Source organism: Somniosus microcephalus, chromosome 2 (assembly GCF_052327205.1).
Source record: "Somniosus microcephalus isolate GS21.2 chromosome 2, FLI_Smic_1.0, whole genome shotgun sequence".
Taxonomy (NCBI): Eukaryota; Metazoa; Chordata; class Chondrichthyes; order Squaliformes; family Somniosidae; genus Somniosus; species Somniosus microcephalus.
The window spans coordinates 387,783,206-387,802,435 of record NC_140988.1 but is presented as its reverse complement, the minus strand read 5'-3'; the positions used below and the strand labels follow the sequence as shown (position 1 = coordinate 387,802,435).

At 51.5% G+C, this 19,230-nt stretch overlaps 1 protein-coding gene across 1 annotated transcript in view; it reads left to right on the top strand.

Annotated features, from left to right (window-relative positions):
- fbxo41 (F-box protein 41) overlaps positions 1–19,230 on the top strand; it is a 323,546-nt gene that overhangs the window by 142,697 nt on the left and 161,619 nt on the right. Inside the window, exon 7 of the mRNA XM_085976430.1 lies at positions 7,487–7,728. Within this exon, the coding sequence (XP_085832556.1) occupies positions 7,487–7,728 (242 nt within the window). The remainder of the gene's footprint in view (positions 1–7,486; positions 7,729–19,230) is intronic.

Sequence of the window (19,230 nt, the reverse complement as noted above, 5' to 3'; positions counted from 1 at the left end):
GTAAACCCTCCAGGAATTCCTCCTCCACAGTATTGTTACTAATTTGGTTGGCCCAATCTATATGTAGATTAAAGTCACCCATGATGACTGCTGTGCCCTTATTGCACGCTTCTTTAATTTCCCTTTTAATGCCATCCCCAACCTCCGCCTTACTGTTTGGAGGTCTATATACCACTCCCACTAATGTTTTTTTCCCCTTAGTATTTCTCAATTCTACCCATACAGATTCCACATCATCAGAGCTAATATCCTTCATTACAATTGTATTAATCCCTTCTTTAACCAGTACTGCTACCCCACCTCCCTTTCCTTTTTGCCTATCTTTCCTGAATATCGAATACCCCTGGATGTTGAGTTCCCAGTCTTGGCCGTCCTTGAGCCATGTTTCCGTAATCCCAACCAAATCATTTTCGTTTACCTCTATTTGCGCAGCCAATTCATCCACCTTATTACAAATGCTCCTCGCATTAAGATGCAAAGCCTTCAGGCTTGTTTTTTTAACGCTCTTAGACCTATTAGAATTATTATTTACTGTGGCCATGTTTGATTTAAACCGTTGATTTCTCTGACTGCCACTTTTGTTTTTCTCCTTCCTATCTTTTGCTTTTATCCCTGTTTACCTTTCCTCTGTCTCCCTGCTCAGGTTCCCAACCCCCTGCCATTTTAGTTTAAACCCCCCCGAACAGTGCTAGCAAACCTCCCCGCAAGGATATTTGTCCCGCTCTGGTTCAGGTGCAACCCGTCTGACTTGTACAAGTCCCAGCTTCCCCAGAAGCAGGCCCAGTGATCCAGGAAACTGAAGCCCTCCCTCCCGCACCAACTCATTAGCCACGCATTCATCTGCTCTATCCTTCTATTCCTATACTCACTAGCACGTGGCACCGGGAGTAATCCAGAGATTACAACCTTTGAGGTCCTACTCTTTAATCTGCTACCTAGCTCCCTAAATTCTTGCTGCAGGACCTCATCCCTCTTCCTACCTATGTCGTTGGTCCCAATGTGAACCTCGCCTCGCTGAATCAGCCGCCGCTTTTAAACTGCCGCCGGTCACTGCTCCCTCACAGGTCCGATACTCTGGTCGGGCCTCGCCTCGCTGAATCAACCGCCGCTTTTAAACTGCCGCCGGTCACTGCTCCGTCACAGGTCCGATGCTCTGGTCGGGCCTCGCCTCGCTGAATCAGCTGCCGCTTTTAAACTGCCGCCGGTCACTGCTCCCTCACAGGTCCGATGCTCTGGTCGGGCCTCGCTTCGCTGAATCAGCCGCTGCTTTTAAACTGCCGCCAGTCACTGCTCCCTCACAGGTCCGATACTCTGGTCGGGCCTCGCCTCGCTGAATCAGCTGCCGCTTTTAAACTGCCGCCGGTCACTGCTCCCTCACAGGTCCGATGCTCTGGTCGGGCCTCGCTTCGCTGAATCAGCCGCTGCTTTTAAACTGCCGCCAGTCACTACTCCCTCACAGGTCCGATACTCTGGTCGGGCCTCGCCTCGCTGAATCAGCTGCCGCTTTTAAACTGCCGCCGGTCACTGCTCCCTCACAGGTCCGATGCTCTGGCCAGGCCTCGCCTCGCTGAATCAGCTGCCGCTTTTAAACTGCCGCCGGTCACTGCTCCCTCACAGGTCCGATGCTCTGGTCGGGCCTCGCTTCGCTGAATCAGCCGCTGCTTTTAAACTGCCGCCAGTCACTGCTCCCTCACAGGTCCGGTGCTCTGGTCGGGCCTCGCCTCGCTGAATCAGCTGCCGCTTTTAAACTGCCGCCGATCACTGCTCCCTCACAGGTCCGATGCTAGGGTTGCAAAATTCCGGGAATTTTTAAGAGGAAACTTTCCATGGGAATTTGGGGAATTTATGGGAGTTTTGAGTTTTTTTGCACACTGATGGTTTTTGTCTCTGACCCTTATATTATCTTTGTCATCAAAATAGACATACTGTTCCATACAAATAAAAACAGGCTTTCAAAATGTTTTTTTGGGTTATAATTTTGAACTTTATTGAACCCCCACAAAAAAACCCATCTAAAATAAAATAAGAAGAACGTCCGCTTATTTAGTCTGTAATTTGTCCTTATTTTGTCCCTTTGAGTCTTCTACTCATGAGTCTTCTGAGTCTTCTACTCATCATTGCTCCTCCTGATTCTCTGACTCTGGCTCTGACGTGTCCATTTCCTCCTCTATGTCACTGTCTAGCTGTGTGGTGGACACTTCTGTATCTGGCTCAATAAGTTGTAGGTTCACCCGGATAGCCACCAGTTTCTCCACTCTCTTGTTAGTCAGCCTGTTGCTCACCTTTGTATGCGTATTCCCAAAAAGTGACCAGTTTCGTTCAGAGGCCGCTGATGAAGGTGGGATTTGGAGTATCACCGATGCAATGGGTGACAGGGCCTCAGATGCACAAAGTCCCTTCCACCAGGTATGTGCACTGATGTGCTTGCATGATTCCCATATCCCGTCCCCATTCCAAAGACCTTGCTTGGTAGAGAACTTTGCCAGACTTCCCAGAACTTTGCCCACGTCCAGATTGAGGTGGTGTGAGAGGGTAGAAATCACACTGTAAGCGCTGTTGATCTGTTCTCCAGAAAGTATTGGTCTCCCAACATGCTTTGGGTCCAGTATGTATGCTGCAGCATGAATCGGCTTGACACAAAATTCTTGACGCGTCTGTATGAATTGAACAATTGCCTTCTCCTCTGCTTTGATGTGGAGATGCCGGTGTTGGACTGGGGTGGACAAATGTAGGAAGTCACACAACACCAGGTTATAGTCCATCAGCTTTATTTGAAATCACAAGCTTTCGGAGCGCTGCTCCTTCGTCAGGTGAAGTGAAGAGAAGCATACAGGCACAGCATATATAGCCAGAGAAAACTGCCAGATGATTACAGGTGATCTTTCTAACTGCCCTTTATCACACCTCGGCAGAGAGATAATCACAGCAATCAAAGGTGTGAATGGTGTCCAAACAGGTCAGTCAGGAAAACATTACATCAAAGAATAATGAGGTGGGGTCACAAGGGGTCAAATGTTGACGATGCTGGGGTCTGTATGAAAAACAGAAAAAACCCAAAAAACTTTGCTGGAAATCACAGCAGGTCCGGCTGCATCTGTGCAGAGAGAACAAGCCAACGACGACTCGAGTCTGGATGACTCTACGTCAGGTGGGGTTACATGTAGCGTGACATGAACCCAAGATCCCGGTTGAGGCCGTCCTCATGAGTGCGGAACTTGGCTATCAGTTTCTGCTCAACGATTTTGCGTTGTCGTGTGTCTCGAAGGCCGCCTTGGAGAATGCTTACCTGAAGATCGGAGGCTGAATGTCCTTGACTGCTGAAGTGTTCCCCGACTGGGAGGGAACACTCCTGCCTGGCGATTGTTGTGCGGTGCCCATTCATCCGTTGTTGTAGTGTCTGCATGGTCTCGCCGATGTACCATGGTCCAGGGCATCCTTTCCTGCAACGTATGAGGTAGACAACGTTGGCCGAGTCACATGAGTATGTACCACGTACCTGGTGGGTGGTGTCCTCACGTGTGATGATGGTATCTGTGTTGATGATCTGGCATGTCTTGCAGAGGTTGCCGTGGCAGGGTTGTGTGGTGGCGTGGTCGCTGTTCTCCTGAAAGCTGGGTAATTTGCTGCGAACGATGGTCTGTTTGAGGTTAGGCGGCTGTTTGAAGGCGAGTAGTGGAGGCGTGGGGATGGCCTTAGCGAGGTGTTCGTTGTCGTCGATGACATGTTGAAGGCTGTGGAGAACATGGCGTAGTTTCTCCGCTCCGGGGAAGTACATCGGCGAGACCATGCAGACACTGCGACAACGGATGAACGGACACCGCACAACAATCGCCAGGCAGGAGAGTTCCCTCCCAGTCGGGGAACACTTCAGCAGTCAAGGACATTCAGCCTCTGATCTTCGGGTAAGCATTCTCCAAGGCAGCCTTCGAGACACACGACAACGCAAAATCATCGAGCAGAAACTGATAGCCAAGTTCCGCACTCATGAGGACAGCCTCAACCGGGATCTTGGGTTCATGTCACGCTACATGTAACCCCACCTGACATAGAGTCATCCAGACTCGAGTCGTCGTTGGCTTGTTCTCTCTGCACAGATGCGGCCGGACCTGCTGTGATTTCCAGCAACGTTTTTTGGGTTTTTTCTGTTTTTCATACAGACCCCAGCATCTGCAACATTTGACCCCTTGTGACCCCACCTCATTATTCTTTGATGTAATGTTTTCCTGACTGACCTGTTTGGACACCATTCACACCTTTGATTGCTGTGATTATCTCTCTGCCGAGGTGTGATAAAGGGCAGTTAGAAAGATCACCTGTCATCATCTGGCAGTTTTCTCTGACTATATTTGCTGTGCCTGTATGTTTCTCTTCATTTCACCTGACGAAGGAGCAGCGCTCCGAAAGCTTGTGATTTCAAATAAAGCTGTTGGACTATAACCTGGTGTTGTGTGACTTCCTACATTTGTCCTCTGCTTTGAGCAGCAGGGATGTGGGTAGGGCAATTCTGATTTGTTCTTTTAAATCAGCAAAAAGCCTGAGAACATCTGACAAGACAGTGTTATCTCCTTCAATCTGAGCAATTGCACATGCTACTGGAGAGAGTAGTTTAAGGCTGCTAACCACTCTCCCAAAACACATCATCCAGCAGTATTTTCTTGATGGTGGTTTCCATATCCCCATACTGGGATATTGCCATTTCTTGCAGCGACTCCTTACCCCCCAGAAGGCTGTTGTACATTATGACAACGCCACCCTATCTAGTGTTGCTGGGCAGCTTCAGTGTGGTGTTCTTGTTCTTTGACATTTGCTTGGAGTTGTAGGTTGCTGCAACTACCTGTTTTCCCCTGATATACTTAACAACTTGCTCGGCTCTCTTGTACAGTGTTTCCATGGTTCTCAAACCCATGATGTCCTTGAGGAGCAGGCTGAGCCCATGAGCTGCGTACCCAATAGACGTAATATGAGGGTAGGCCTCCTCCACTTGAGCCCAAGCAGCCTTCATATTTGCAGCATTGTCAGTGACTACTGCAAAGACCTTTTGTGATCCAAGATCGTTGATGACCGCTTTCAGCTCATCGGCAATGTATGTGCCTGTGTGTCTGTTGTCCTTCGTGTCTGTGCTCTTGAAGAACACTGGGAGAGGAGTGGAGATCACAGAAATCACAGAAACCCCACAGTGCAGATCGAGGCCATTTCGGCCCATCAAGCCTGCACCGACACATATCCCACCCGATCCCCGTAACCCCTACACCAACACATATCCCACCCTATCCCCGTAACCCCACATATTTAATCCCCCTAACACTAAGGGTCAATTTATCATAGCCAATCAACCTAACCCGCACATCTTTGGACTGTGGGAGGAAACCGGAGCACCCGGAGGAAACCCACGCAAACACGGGGAGAATGTGCAAACTCCACACAGACAGTCGCCCGAGGCCGGATTCAAACCCGGGTCCCTGGTGCTGTGAGGCAACAGTGCTAACCACTATGCCACCGTGTCTGCCACCGATGATGTAGTTTATGATGCCCTCTCCTCGTACATTTGACCACCCATCTGAGATAACTGCAACACAGTCTGCCATCTCTGTCATTTCTTTGAGCTTTCCTTGGACTCTGTTATACTCAGCCTCCAGCAAATAAGTAGACAAAGCATGTCTGGTGGGAGGACAGTGTGCAGGGCGAATAACATTGAAAAATCTCTTCCAGTACACATTGGCTGTGAGCATGAGGGGTTAGCCTGTCGCATATACAGCTCGAGCAAGGCACTCATCTGCATTCTTCTGGCTATGGTTATCCATTGTATCAAAGAACCTTCCAAGTGGGCCAGGAGTTGCTGATGATAAGGAGCCTGATGCTGAATGTGAACCATCATCTTCTTGAATGGAAGCAGAGGAACTCTGGGCTGACTGCTGTGAGCTTTGAGTGAAGTTGTTGCATTTGGATAAATGCTGCTGCATCTTTGTGGCATTCTTTACATATGGCTTTGTACAGTGTTTGCACATGTACACAGTCTTTCCATCTTTAATGCCTGGGGTAAAATGCTTCCACACATCCAACGGTAAACGTGGCATTGTTCTGTGCAGAGAAATAAAGGGCATTCGTCTCTATGTCGAACTGCGGTCGATCAGCACGATTGCAACAGGGTGAGTACATTTTTCCTGATGCTCCATGTGATGGAAGCATGACCTGTGCACGCACGACGCTACATCACCAATAGAGGGAGCTAATCTCGCATCCACTCATCCAACCAATCAGGACACATTTGTTCACAGTCACACACAAAACTTGTAATTATTAAAACAAGCCAAGTAAGAAGATAAACACATTGTGCTGCCTTTCTTTAGGAATTTATGTTAGTTTTCCAGTTAATTCAGGGGCTTGAGTAATTTGGGTCGATTTCCATTGTGTGCCGCCACCTAGTGGATATTTGGCACCTAGCAAGTGCAGTAAAGCGCAGTAAAGTGCAGTAAAGCACAGTAAGTGCAGTAAAGTAAACTACTGTATGTCACAGACCTGCAGCCACACATGGTCTGGGAAGTTATATTCTTGTCACGCTCCAGCCTTGGACACTATTTGTCTGTAAGTACTTGAGAATGTTATAGATGATTAGTGTACACTATATTTTGCAGAAAATGTTTAGTTTGTAACTTTTCTCTGTAAGCAAACTTACACAGCTAGCCGTGAAGTGCTCGCTCTCTGTCTAGCTGGTTAACTTGTAGCTGTATTTTGATGCACTATGTACAGGGCTAATTTAAAGAGAATGCCTTTCAGTTTGCTAAATGTATATTCACAGTAAGCTGTGTTTTCATGTGTTTTGGTAAGTTACATGCCAAATGCACTGTGTTGCTCAGGCGTACCTAAATGTATGTATGCATATCAGTTATGTGCTTGTGTACTAATGTGTGCTTCCATTTCTGTATTGTATTTCAGTTTCACAATAAGAATCTTTCAGTAAAGTTTACAAGAAAAGTCAAGCCTTGTGATTTTTATGGGAAGATATCAAGTTGTTAGCTACCTGTCTAGCTCTGCATAGGAACGCGCTGTAAGGGCAGAATACATATATTGATTAAGAAATTCCTTAATAATTAAGATTCCATCTCTGTTAGTAATTTTAACAGAGGATCTGTGAAAAAAATGAAAGAAATACAAAAAAAAATTATGCTAGCATGTGCTTTTTTGGGCAAAATTCCCAAGCTAAACTTCCCGTGGAAAATTTCCGGAAATTTACCGGAAACTTTCTGCCCCTTCGCAACCCTAGTTTTAACCCAAAGTGATATTTAATACCCTTGCAATATTTTTACGTTTGATGGAAAAATTATAAAATTACACAATATTAAGGGTTAGTTTGGACATGAAAAGATGTTTCTGTGTGTCATTCTACAACTGTAGTCAGTCATTTCCAACACTCATTTATAGGTTTATTCATATCATTGCTTTGGGCTATGGAACCTACTTTTTATGTGTCTTTTGTATTTGTCCTTAGGTAATGCCAAGCCAGTTAGTTACAAAACAGCCAAACTCCAGAAGGGCAGCCCCTCCCGATCAAATGAAGTCATCAGCCCTGAGGTGCTGAAGATGCGAGCAGCATTATTTTGTATTTTCACATACCTGGACACCAAGACATTGCTGAAAACAGCTGAGGTCTGTCGAGATTGGAAATACGTGGCTAGACATCCAGCAGTTTGGACCAGAGTTCTGTTGGAGAATGCTAGAGTGTCCTCCAAGGTATTGTCTATATAAATACAGTACATGCACTAAGTTCCTATCTGATGTATGATAGTGTGAAATATACTTAATTTATTCACATTAGGAACAGTTCTTTTGCTGGGAACAGTTTCTGCTCCTCAAAAAAAAAACAGTAACAAGTGAGTTTATTTGGGTAGGAATCAATAACTAGTGTGTTTACTGAGGTGACCAGTGTGGTTATTGAGGTGAGTCTTGGTGACCAGTGTGGTTATTGAGGTGAGCCTTGGTGACCAGTGTGGTTATTGAGGTGAGCCTTGGTGACCAGTGTGGTTATTGAGGTGAGCCTTGGTGACCAGTGTGGTTATTGAGGTGAGTCTTGGTGACCAGTGTGGTTATTGAGGTGAGTCCTGGTGACCAGTGTGGTTATTGAGGTGAGCCTTGGTGACCAGTGTGGTTATTGAGGTGAGTCTTGGTGACCAGTGTGGTTATTGAGGTGAGTCCTGGTGACCAGTGTGGTTATTGAGGTGAGTCTTGGTGACCAGTGTGGTTATTGAGGTGAGTCCTGGTGACCAGTGTGGTTATTGAGGTGAGCCTTGGTGACCAGTGTGGTTATTGAGGTGAGTCTTGGTGACCAGTGTGGTTATTGAGGTGAGTCCTGGCGACCAGTGTGGTTATTGAGGTGGGCAGCACGGTGGCATAGTGGTTAGCACTGTTGCCTCACAGCACCAGGGACCCGGGTTCAAATCCGGCCTCGGGTGACTGTCTGTGTGGAGTTTGCACATTCTCCCCGTGTTTGCGTGGGTTTCCTCCGGGTGCTCCGGTTTCCTCCCACAGTCCAAAGATGTGCGGGTTAGGTTGATTGGCTATGATAAATTGACCCTTAGTGTTAGGGGGATTAAATACGGGGATAGGGTGGGATATGTGTTGGTGTAGGGGTTACGGGGATCGGGTGGGATATGTGTCGGTGCAGGCTCGATGGGCCGAAATGGCCTCTATCTGCATTGTGGGGTTTCTGTGATTCTGTGATTCTGTGATTCTGTGACCAGTGTGGTTATTGAGGTGAGTCTTGGTGACCATATTCCTGCTCTCTCCCCCTACCCCTTGATGCCTTTTGTGTGGTTCTTGGGGCTTCATCATGGGATTGATGGTTATTGGGGTAAGGGTTCAAAGACATGAGTGTGGTTATTGGGGTTTAGTGACATAATTATGGTTAATGTTTTTTTCTGTTCTTGGGGTTTGGACATTTATTGCCCGTCCCTAGTTGTCGTAAGAATGTAATGGTGGACGATCTTCCTGAACCACCGCTGTCGGTGTGATGAGGTGCCCCAAAAGCTTTGTAGTGGTTTGATATGACTGAGTGTCTCGCTGGGTCACTTCAGAGGGCAGTTAAGAGTCAACCACGTTGGTGTGGGTCTGGAGTCACATATAGACCCAGATCGGGTAAGGACGGCAGGTTTCTTTCCGAAAGGACAGTAGTGAACCAGTTGGGTTGTTATAAAAAAATGACAGCTTCATGGTCACATGATTCCAGTTTTTTTATTTCAGGTTATTTTGTTAAGTTAATAATTAAAATTCTCAAACTGCCATGGTGACATTTGAGTTCAGTGACTGGGTATTGGGGGTCTCAGTGACTGGGTATTGGGGGTCTCGGTGACTGGGTATTGGGGGGAGTGACTGGGTATTGGGGGTCTCAGTGACTGGGTATTGGGGGTCTCGGTGACTGGGTATTGGGGGTCTCGGTGACTGGGTATTGGGGGTCTCGGTGACTGGGTATTGGGGGTCTCGGTGACTGGGTATTGGGGGGTCTCAGTGACTGGGTATTGGGGGTCTCAGTGACTGGGTATTGGGGGTCTCGGTGACTGGGTATTGGGGGGAGTGACTGGGTATTGGGGGTCTCAGTGACTGGGTATTGGGGGTCTCGGTGACTGGGTATTGGGGGGTCTCAGTGACTGGGTATTGGGGGGGTCTCAGTGACTGGGTATTGGGGGAGTGACTGGGTATTGGGGGTCTCAGTGACTGGGTATTGGGGGTCTCGGTGACTGGGTATTGGAGGGTCTCAGTGACTGGGTATTGGGGGTTTCGGTGACTGGGTATTGGGGGTCTCAGTGACTGGGTATTGGGGGTCTCAGTGACTGGGTATTGGGGGGGACTCAGTGACTGGGTATTGGGGGGAGTGACTGGGTATTGGGGGTCTCAGTGACTGGGTATTGGGGGTCTCGGTGACTGGGTATTGGGGGGTCTCAGTGACTGGATATTGGGGGGGTCTCAGTGACTGGGTATTGGGGGGTCTCGTGACTGGGTATTGGGGGGGTCTCAGTGACTGGGTATTGGGGGTCTCAGTGACTGGGTATTGGGGGTCTCAGTGACTGGGTATTGGGGGGAGTGACTGGGTATTGGGGGTCTCAGTGACTGGGTATTGGGGGTCTCGGTGACTGGGTATTGGGGGGTCTCATTGACTGGGTATTGGGGGTCTCGGTGACTGGGTATTGGGGGGTCTCAGTGACTGGGTATTGGGGGGTCTCAGTGACTGGGTATTGGGGGGGTCTCAGTGACTGGGTATTGGGGGGGTCTCAGTGACTGGGTATTGGGGGGAGTGACTGGGTATTGGGGGTCTCAGTGACTGGATATTGGGGGGTCTCAGTGACTGGGTATTGGGGGGTCTCGGTGACTGGGTATTGGGGGGCCTCGGTGACTGGGTATTGGGGGGCCTCGGTGACTGGGTATTGGGGGTCTCAGTGACTGGGTATTGGGGGGGTCTCAGTGTCTGGGTATTGGGGTGTCTCAGTGACTGGGTTTTGGGGGGTCTCAGTGACTGGGTATTGGGGTTCTCAGTGACTGGGTATTGGGGTTCTCAGTGACTGGGTATTGGGGGGTCTCAGTGACTGGGTATTGGGGGGTCTCAGTGACTGGGTATTGGGGGGTCTCAGTGACTGGGTATTGGGGGGTCTCAGTGACTGGGTATTGGGGGGTCTCAGTGACTGGGTATTGGGAGGTCTCAGTGACTGGGTATTGGGGGCCTCAGTGACTGGGTATTGGGGGGTCTCAGTGACTGGGTACTGGGGGTCTCAGTAACTGGGTATTGGGGGGTCTCAGTGACTGGGTATTGGGGGGAGTGACTCGGTATTGGGGGTCTCAGTAACTGGGTATTGGGGGTCTCAGTGACTGGGTATTGGGGGGTCTCAGTGACTGGGTATTGGGGGGTCTCAGTGACTGGGTATTGGGGGTCTCAGTGACTGGGTATTGGGGGGAGTGACTGGGTATTTGAGGTCTCAGTGACTGGTTATTGGGGAGTCTCAGTGACTGGGTATTGGGGGGTCTCAGTGACTGGGTATTGGGGGTCTCAGTGACTGGGTATTGGGGGGTCTCAGTGACTGGGTATTGGGGGGTCTCAGTGACTGGGTATTGGGGGTCTCAGTGACTGGGTATTGGGGGGTCTCAGTGACTGGGCATTGGGGGGCCTCAGTGACTGGGTATTGGGGGGTCTCGTGACTGGGTATTGGGGGGTCTAGGTGACTGGGTATTGGGGGGGTCTCAGTGACTGGGTATTGGGGGGTCTCAGTGACTGGGTATTGGGGGTCTCAGTGACTGGGTATTGGGGGGAGTGACTGGGTATTGGGGGTCTCAGTGACTGGGTATTGGGGGGACTCAGTGTCTGGGTATTGGGGGGTCTCAGTGACTGGGTATTGGGGGGTCTCAGTGACTGGGTATTGGGGGGCCTCGGTGACTGGGTATTGGGGGGGTCTCAGTGCCTGGGTATTGGGGTGTCTCTGTGACTGGGTATTGGGGGTCTCAGTGACTGGGTATTGGGGGTCTCTGTGACTGGGTATTGGGGGTCTCAGTGACTGGGTATTGGGGGGTCTCAGTGACTGGGTATTGGGGGTCTCAGTGACTGGGTATTGGGGGGTCTCAGTGACTGGGTATTGGGAGTCTCGGTGACTGGGTATTGGGGGTCTCAGTGACTGGGTATTGGGGGGTCTCAGTGACCGGGTATTGGGGGGTCTCAGTGACTGGGTATTGGGGGTCTCAGTGACTGGGTATTGGGGAGTCTCAGTGACTGGGTATTGGGGGTCTCAGTGACTGGGTATTGGGGGGTCTCAGTGACTGGGTATTGGGGGTCTTGGTGACTGGGTATTGGGGGGTCTCGGTGACTGGGTATTGGGGGGTTCAGTAACTGGGTATTGGGGGTCTCAGTGACTGGGTATTGGGGGTCTCAGTGACTGGGTATTGGGGGGAGTGACTGGGTATTGGGGGGTCTCAGTGACTGGCTATTGGGGGAGTGACTGGGTATTGGGGGGTCTCAGTGACTTGAAATTGGGGGGTCTCAGCGTCTGGGTATTGGGGGGACTCAGTGACTGGGTATTGGGGGGTCTCAGTGACTGGGTATTGGGGAGTCTCAGTGACTGGGTATTGGGGGGGCCTCAGTGACTGGGTATTGGGGGTCTCAGTGACTGGGTATTGGGGGGTCTCAGTGACTGGGTATTGGGGGTCTCAGTGACTGGGTATTGGGGGGTCTCAGTGACTGGGTATTGGGGGGCCTCAGTGACTGGGTATTGGGGGGTCTCAGTGGGTATTGGGGGTCTCAGTGACTGGGTATTGGGGGTCTCAGTGACTGGGTATTGGGGGTCTCAGTGATTGGGTATTGGGGGTCTCAGTGACTGGGTATTGGGGGTCTCAGTGACTGGGTATTGGGGGTCTCAGTGACTGGGTATTGGGGCTCTCAGTGACTGGGTATTGGGGGGTCTCAGTGACTGGGTATTGGGGGGTCTCCGAGACTGGGTATTGGGGGGTCTCGGTGACTGGGTATTGGGGGGGTCTCAGTGACTGGGTATTGTGGGGTCTCAGTGACTGGGTATTGGGGGTCTCGGTGACTGGGTATTGGGGATCTCAGTGACTGGGTATTGGGGGTCTCAGTGACTGGTTATTGGGGGGTCTCAGTGACTGGGTATTGGGGGTCTCAGCGACTGGGTATTGGGGGGACTCAGTGACTGGGTATTGGGGGGTCTCAGTGACTGGGTATTGGGGGGTCTCAGTGACTGGGTATTGGGGGTCTCAGTGACTCGGTATTGGGGGTCAGTGACTGGGTATTGGGGGTCTCGGTGACTGGGTCTTGGGGGGTCAGTGACTGGGTATTGGGGGTCTCAGTGACTGGGTATTGGGGGGTCCCTGATGGGGTATTGGGGGTTTCAGTATCTGGGTATGGGGGGGAGTGACTGGGTATTGGGGGTCTCAGTGTCTGGGTATTGGGGGTGCTCGGTGACAGGGTATTGGGGGTCTCAGTGACTGGGTATTGGGGGTTCTCAGTGTCTGGGTATTGGGGGGTCTCAGTGACTGGGTATTGGGGGGTCTCAGTGACTGGGTATTGGGGGGTCTCAGTGTCTGGGTATTGGGGGGTCTCAGTGACTGGGTATTGGGGGGTCTCAGTGACTGGGTATTGGGGGGTCTCAGTGACTGGGTATTGGGGGGTCTCAGTGTCTGGGTATTGGGGGGTCTCTGGGTATTGGGGGGTCTCAATGTCTGGGTATTGGGGGGTCACAGTGACTGGGTATTGGGAGTCTCAGTGACTGGGTATTGGGGGGTCTCTGACGGGGTATTGGGGGGTATCAGTGTCTGGGTATTGGGGGGTCACAGTGACTGGGTATTGGGAGTCTCAGTGTCTGGGTATTGGGGGGTCTCGGTGACAGGGTATTGGGGGGTCTAAGTGACTGGGTATTGGGGGGTCTCAGTGTCTGGGTATTGGGGGGTCTCAGTGACTGGGTATTGGGGGGTCTCAGTGACTGGGTATTGGGGGGTCTCAGTGACTGGGTATTGGGGGGTCTCAGTGACTGGGTATTGGGGGGTTTCAGTGACTGGGTATTGGGGGGTCTCAGTGTCTGGGTATTGGGGGGTCTCTGGGTATTGGGGGGTCTCAATGTCTGGGTATTGGGGGGTCACAGTGACTGGGTATTGGGAGTCTCAGTGACTGGGTATTGGGGGGTCTCTGACGGGGTATTGGGGGGTATCAGTGTCTGGGTATTGGGGGGTCACAGTGACTGGGTATTGGGAGTCTCAGTGTCTGGGTATTGGGGGGTCTCGGTGACAGGGTATTGGGGGGTCTAAGTGACTGGGTATTGGGGGGTCTCAGTGTCTGGGTATTGGGGGGTCTCAGTGACTGGGTATTGGGGGGTCTCAGTGACTGGGTATTGGGGGGTCAGTGACTGGGTATTGGGGGGTCTCAGTGTCTGGGTATTGAGGGGTCTCGGACTGGGTATTGGGGGGTCTCAGTGTCTGGGTGTTGGGGGGTCACAGTGACTGGGTATTGGGAGTCTCTGACGGGGTATTGGGGGGGTCTCAGTGACTGGGTATTGGGGGGTCTCAGTGACTGGGTATTGGGGGGTCTCAGTGACTGGGTATTGGGGGGTCTCAGTGACTGGGTATTGGGGGGTCTCAGTGCCTGGGTATTGGGGGGTCTCTGAGTATTGGGGGGTCTCAGTGTCTGGGTATTGGGGGGTCACAGTGACTGGGTATTGGGAGTCTCAGTGACTGGGTATTGGGGGGTCTCTGACGGGGTATTGGGGGGGTCTCAGTGTCTGGGTATTGGGGGGTCACAGTGACTGGGCATTGGGAGTCTCAGTGTCTGGGTATTGGGGGGTCTCGGTGACAGGGTATTGGGGGGTCTAAGTGACTGGGTATTGGGGGGTCTCAGTGTCTGGGTATTGCGGGGTCTCAGTGACTGGGTATTGGGGGGTCTCAGTGACTGGGTATTGGCGGGTCAGTGACTGGCTATTGGAGGGTCTCAGTGTCTGGGTATTGAGGGGTCTCGGACTGGGTATTGGGGGGTCTCAGTGTCTGGGTATTGGGGGGTCACAGTGACTGGGTATTGGGAGTCTCATTGTCTGGGTATTGGGGGGTCTCGGTGACAGGGTATTGGGGGGTCTCTGACGGGGTATTGGGGTTCTCAGTGTCTGGGTATTGGGGGGAGTGACTGGGTATTGGGAGTCTCACTGTCTGGGTATTGGGGGGTCTTGGTGACAGGGTATTGGGGATCTCAGTGACTGGGTATTGGGAGTCTCAGTGTCTGGGTATTGGGGGGTCTCAGTGTCTGGGTATTGGGAGTCTCAGTGTCTGGGTATTGGGGGGTCTCAGTGCCTGGGTTTTGGGAGTCTCAGTGTCTGGGTATTGGGAGGTCTCGGTGACAGGGTATTGGGGATCTCAGTGTCTGGGTATTGGGGGGAGTGACTGGGTATTGGGAGTCTCAGTGTCTGGGTATTGGGGGGTCTCAGTGACTGGGTATTGGGGGTCTCAGTGACTGGGTATTGGGGGGTCTCTGACTGGGTATTGGGGGGTCAGTGACTGGGTATTGGGGGTCTCAGTGACTGGGTATTGGGGGGAGTGACTGGGTATTGGGAGTCTCAGTTTCTGGGTATTGGGGGGTCTCGGTGACAGGGTATTGGGGGGAGTGACTGGGTATTGGGAGTCTCAGTTTCTGGGTATTGGGGGGTCTCGGTGACAGGGTATTGGGGGTCTCAGTGACTGGGTATTGGGGGGTCTCGGTGATAGGGTATTGGGGAGTCTCAGTGTCTGGGTATTGGGGGGTCTCGGTGACAGGGTATTGGGGGGTCTCAGTGACTGGGTATTGGGGGTCTCAGTGTCTGGGTATTGGGGGTCTCAGTGTCTGGGTAGTGGGGGGTCTCGGTGACAGGGTATTGGGGGGTCTCAGTGATTGGGTATTGGGGGGTCACAGTGACTGGGTATTGGGGGTCTCAGTGTCTGTGTATTGGGGGGTCTCGGTGACAGGGTATTGGGGGGCCTCAGTGTCTGGGTATTGGGGGGTCTCGGTGACAGGGTATTGGGGGGTCTTGGTGACAGGGTATTGGGGGTCTCAGTGTCTGGGTATTGGGGATCTCAGTGACTGGGTATTGGGGGGTCTCAGTGACTGGGTATTGGGGGGTCTCAGTGACTGGGTATTGGGAGTCTCAGTGTCTGGGTACTGGGGGTCTCGGTGACAGGGTATTGGGGGTCTCAGTGACTGGGTATTGGGGGGTCTCGGTGACTGGGTATTGGGAGTCTCAGTGCCTGGGTATTGGGGGTCTCGGTGACAGTGTATTGGGGGTCTCAGTGACTGGGTATTGGGGATCTCAGTGTCTGGGTATTAGGGGATCAGTGACTGGGTATTGGGGGGTCTCAGTGACTGGGTATTGGGGGGTCTCAGTGACGGTATTGGGGATCTCAGTGTTTGGGTATTGGGGGGTCAGTGACTGGGTATTGGGGGGTCTCAGTGACTGGGTATTGGGGGGTCTCAGTGTCTGGGTATTGGGGGGTCTCAGTGACTGGGTATTGGGGGGTCTCGGTGACAGGGTATTGGGGATCTCAGTGACTGGGTTTTGGGGGTCTCAGTGACTGGGTATTGGGGATCTCAGTGTCTGGGTATTGGGTGGTCAGTGACTGGGTATTGGGGGGTCTCAGTGATTGGGTATTGGGGATCTCAGTGTCTGGGTATTGGGGGGTCAGTGACTGGGTATTGGGGGGTCTCAGTGACTGTGTAGTCACAGAAATCGCAGAAACCCCACAATGCAGATAGAGGCCATTTCGGCCCATCGAGTCTGCACCGACACATATCCCACCCGATCCCCGTAACCCCTACACCAACACATATCCCACCCTATCCCCATAACCCCACGTATTTAATCCCCCTAACACTAAGGGTCAATTTATCATAGCCAATCAACCTAACCTGCACATCTTTGGACTGTGGGAGGAAACCGGAGCACCCGGAGGAAACCCACGCAAACACGGGGAGAATGTGCAAACTCCACACAGACAGTCACCCGAGGCCGGATTCGAACCCGGGTCCCTGGCGCTGTGAGGCAACAGTGCTAACCACTATGCCACCGTGCTCAGTGACTGGGTATTGGGGATCTCAGTGTCTGGGTATTGGGGGGTCTCTGATGGGGTATTGGGGGGTCTCAGTGACTGGGTATTGGGGGGTCTCAGTGACTGGGTATTGGGGGGTCTCGGTGACAGGGTATTGGGGGTCTCAGTGACTGGGTATTGGGGATCTCAGTGACTGGGTATTGGGGGGTCTCAGTGACTGGGTATTGGGGGTCTCAGTGACTGGGTATTGGGGGGTCTCGCTGACTGGGTATTGGGGGTCTCAGTGTCTGGGTATTGGGGGGTCTCGGTGACAGGGTATTGGGAGTCTCAGTGACTGGGTATCGGGGGGTCACAGTGACTGGGTATTGGGGGGTCTCGGCGACTGGGTATTTGGGGGTCTCAGTGACAGGGTATTGGGGGTCTCAGTGACTGGGTATTGGGGATCTCAGTGTCTGGGTATTGGGGGGTCTCAGTGACTGGGTATTGGGGGGTCTCAGTGACTGGGTATTGGGGAGTCTCAGTGACTGGGTATTGGGGGGTCTCGGTGACTGGGTATTGGGGGTCTCAGTGTCTGGGTATTGGGGGGTCTCGGTGACAGGGTATTGGGGGGTCTCGGTGACTGGGTATTGGGGGGTCTCAGTGTCTGGGTATTGGGGGGTCTCGGTGACTGGGTATTGGGGGGTCTCAGTGTCTGGGTATTGGGGGGTCTCGGTGACAGGGTATTGGGGGGTCTCGGTGACTGGGTATTGGGGGTCTCGGTGACAGGGTATTGGGAGTCTCAGTGACTGGGTATTGGGGGGTCACAGTGACTGGGTATTGGGGGGTCTCGGCGACTGGGTATTGGGGGGGTCTCAGTGTCTGGGTATTGGGGGGGTCACAGTGACTGGGTATTGGGTGGTCTCGGTGACTGGGTATTGGGGGGTCTCAGTGACGGCGTAACATGAGAACATAAGAAATAGGAGCAGGAGTCGGCCATTTGGCCCTTCGAGCCTGCTTCGCCATTCCATAAGATCATGGCTGATCTTCTCCCTCATTTCCACTTTCATGCACTAACTCCGTATCCCTTGATTCCCTTAATATTCAAAAATCTATTGATCTCTATCTTGAATATACTCAACGACTGAGCCTCCACAGCCCTCTGGGGTAGAGAATTCCAAAGATTCACCACCCTCTGAGTGAAGAAATTTCTCCTCATCTCAGTCCTAAATGGCCGACCCTTTATTCTGAGACTGTGACCCCTGGTTCTAGACTCCCCAGCCAAGGGAACCATCCTACCTGCATGTACCCTGTCAAGCCCTGTAAGAATTTTGTATGTTTTAATGAGATCGCCTCACATTCTTCTTAACTCTAGAGAATATAGGCCTAGTCTACTGAATCTGTCCTCATAGGACAACCCCCCCATCCCAGGAATGAATCTGATGAACCTTCATTGCACTCCCTCTATGGCAAATATATCCTTCCTTAGGTAAGGAGACTCCAATACTCCAGGTGCGGTCTTACCAGGGCCCTATATATTGGGGGGTCTCAGTGACGGGGTATTGAGATCTCAGTGACTGGGTATTGGGAGGTCTTAGTGACTCCATCCCTCTCCCTAACATCTGTCTGAGGCTGAACCACACTGTTCGCAACCTTGGTTGACCCTGAAATGAGCTTCCGACCACATATCCACAGCATGAGGAACAGGTACCGATACTTAGTCACATTCAGGAGCCTGAATAGTTCTTTGACTTCACGTTCCAGGAGATGGTCGTCCTCAGGCAGAACCAGTTTGAGAGGAAAGAAAATGAGTGAGCATCCATTGGGATAGGAAGAGTGGACAAGAGGTAGTCCAGCAGTGCCCTTGGTTGAATTGATAAACAGGTATTCAATACTAAATATCTGTGACAATGTCAACAACCTAGAGGAGGGCAACCATTAAAGAAAAGCACAGGTAATGGAACTGGTAGCTGCGAGAGATTTGAGTGAAGTGCAGAAACACAGTGGTAGTAAGGGATTCCAGTCAGGTGAATAAACAGGTACTTTGGAGTTGTAACGCAAATTGCTTCCCAATTGCCAGGGTAAGGGACATCACTGCGCAAGTAAAAAATATCTTGGAGATGGGACGGGAACAGCTAGACAGGTCGGGGAGTATAACTAAGTGGATAGCTCTCTGAGAAGGGCTGAATTCCTCCCCTCTGAGTTGTAAAACTCTGACTTTATCATACTGTGATTTAATGCAGGTTTTTAAAATTGTGAAGAGATTTGATTGTGTGACTAGGGAAATTCCCTCTGGTTGCAGTTACTGAGGAAAGTGAAGATAGACGTGAGTTTTTTTAAATTCATTCCTCGGATGTGGACGTCACTGGCAAGACCAGCATTTATTGCCCATCCCTAATGGCCCTTGAAAAAGTGGTGGTGAGCCGCCTTCTTGAACTGTTGTAGTCCTTCTGGTGAAAGTACTCCCACTGTGCTGTTAGGGAGGGAGTTTCAGGATTTTGACCCAGCGAGGATTAGGAACGACAATAGATTTCCAAGTCAGGATGGTGTGTGACTTGGAGGGGAACTTGGAGTGATGGTGTTCCCATGTGCCTGTTGCCCTTATCCTTCTAGGTGGTAGAGGTCGCAGAGGTGCTGCCGAAGAAGCCTTGGCGAGTTGCTGCAGTGCACCTTGTAGATGGTACACACTGCAGCCACGGTACGCCAGTGGTGGAG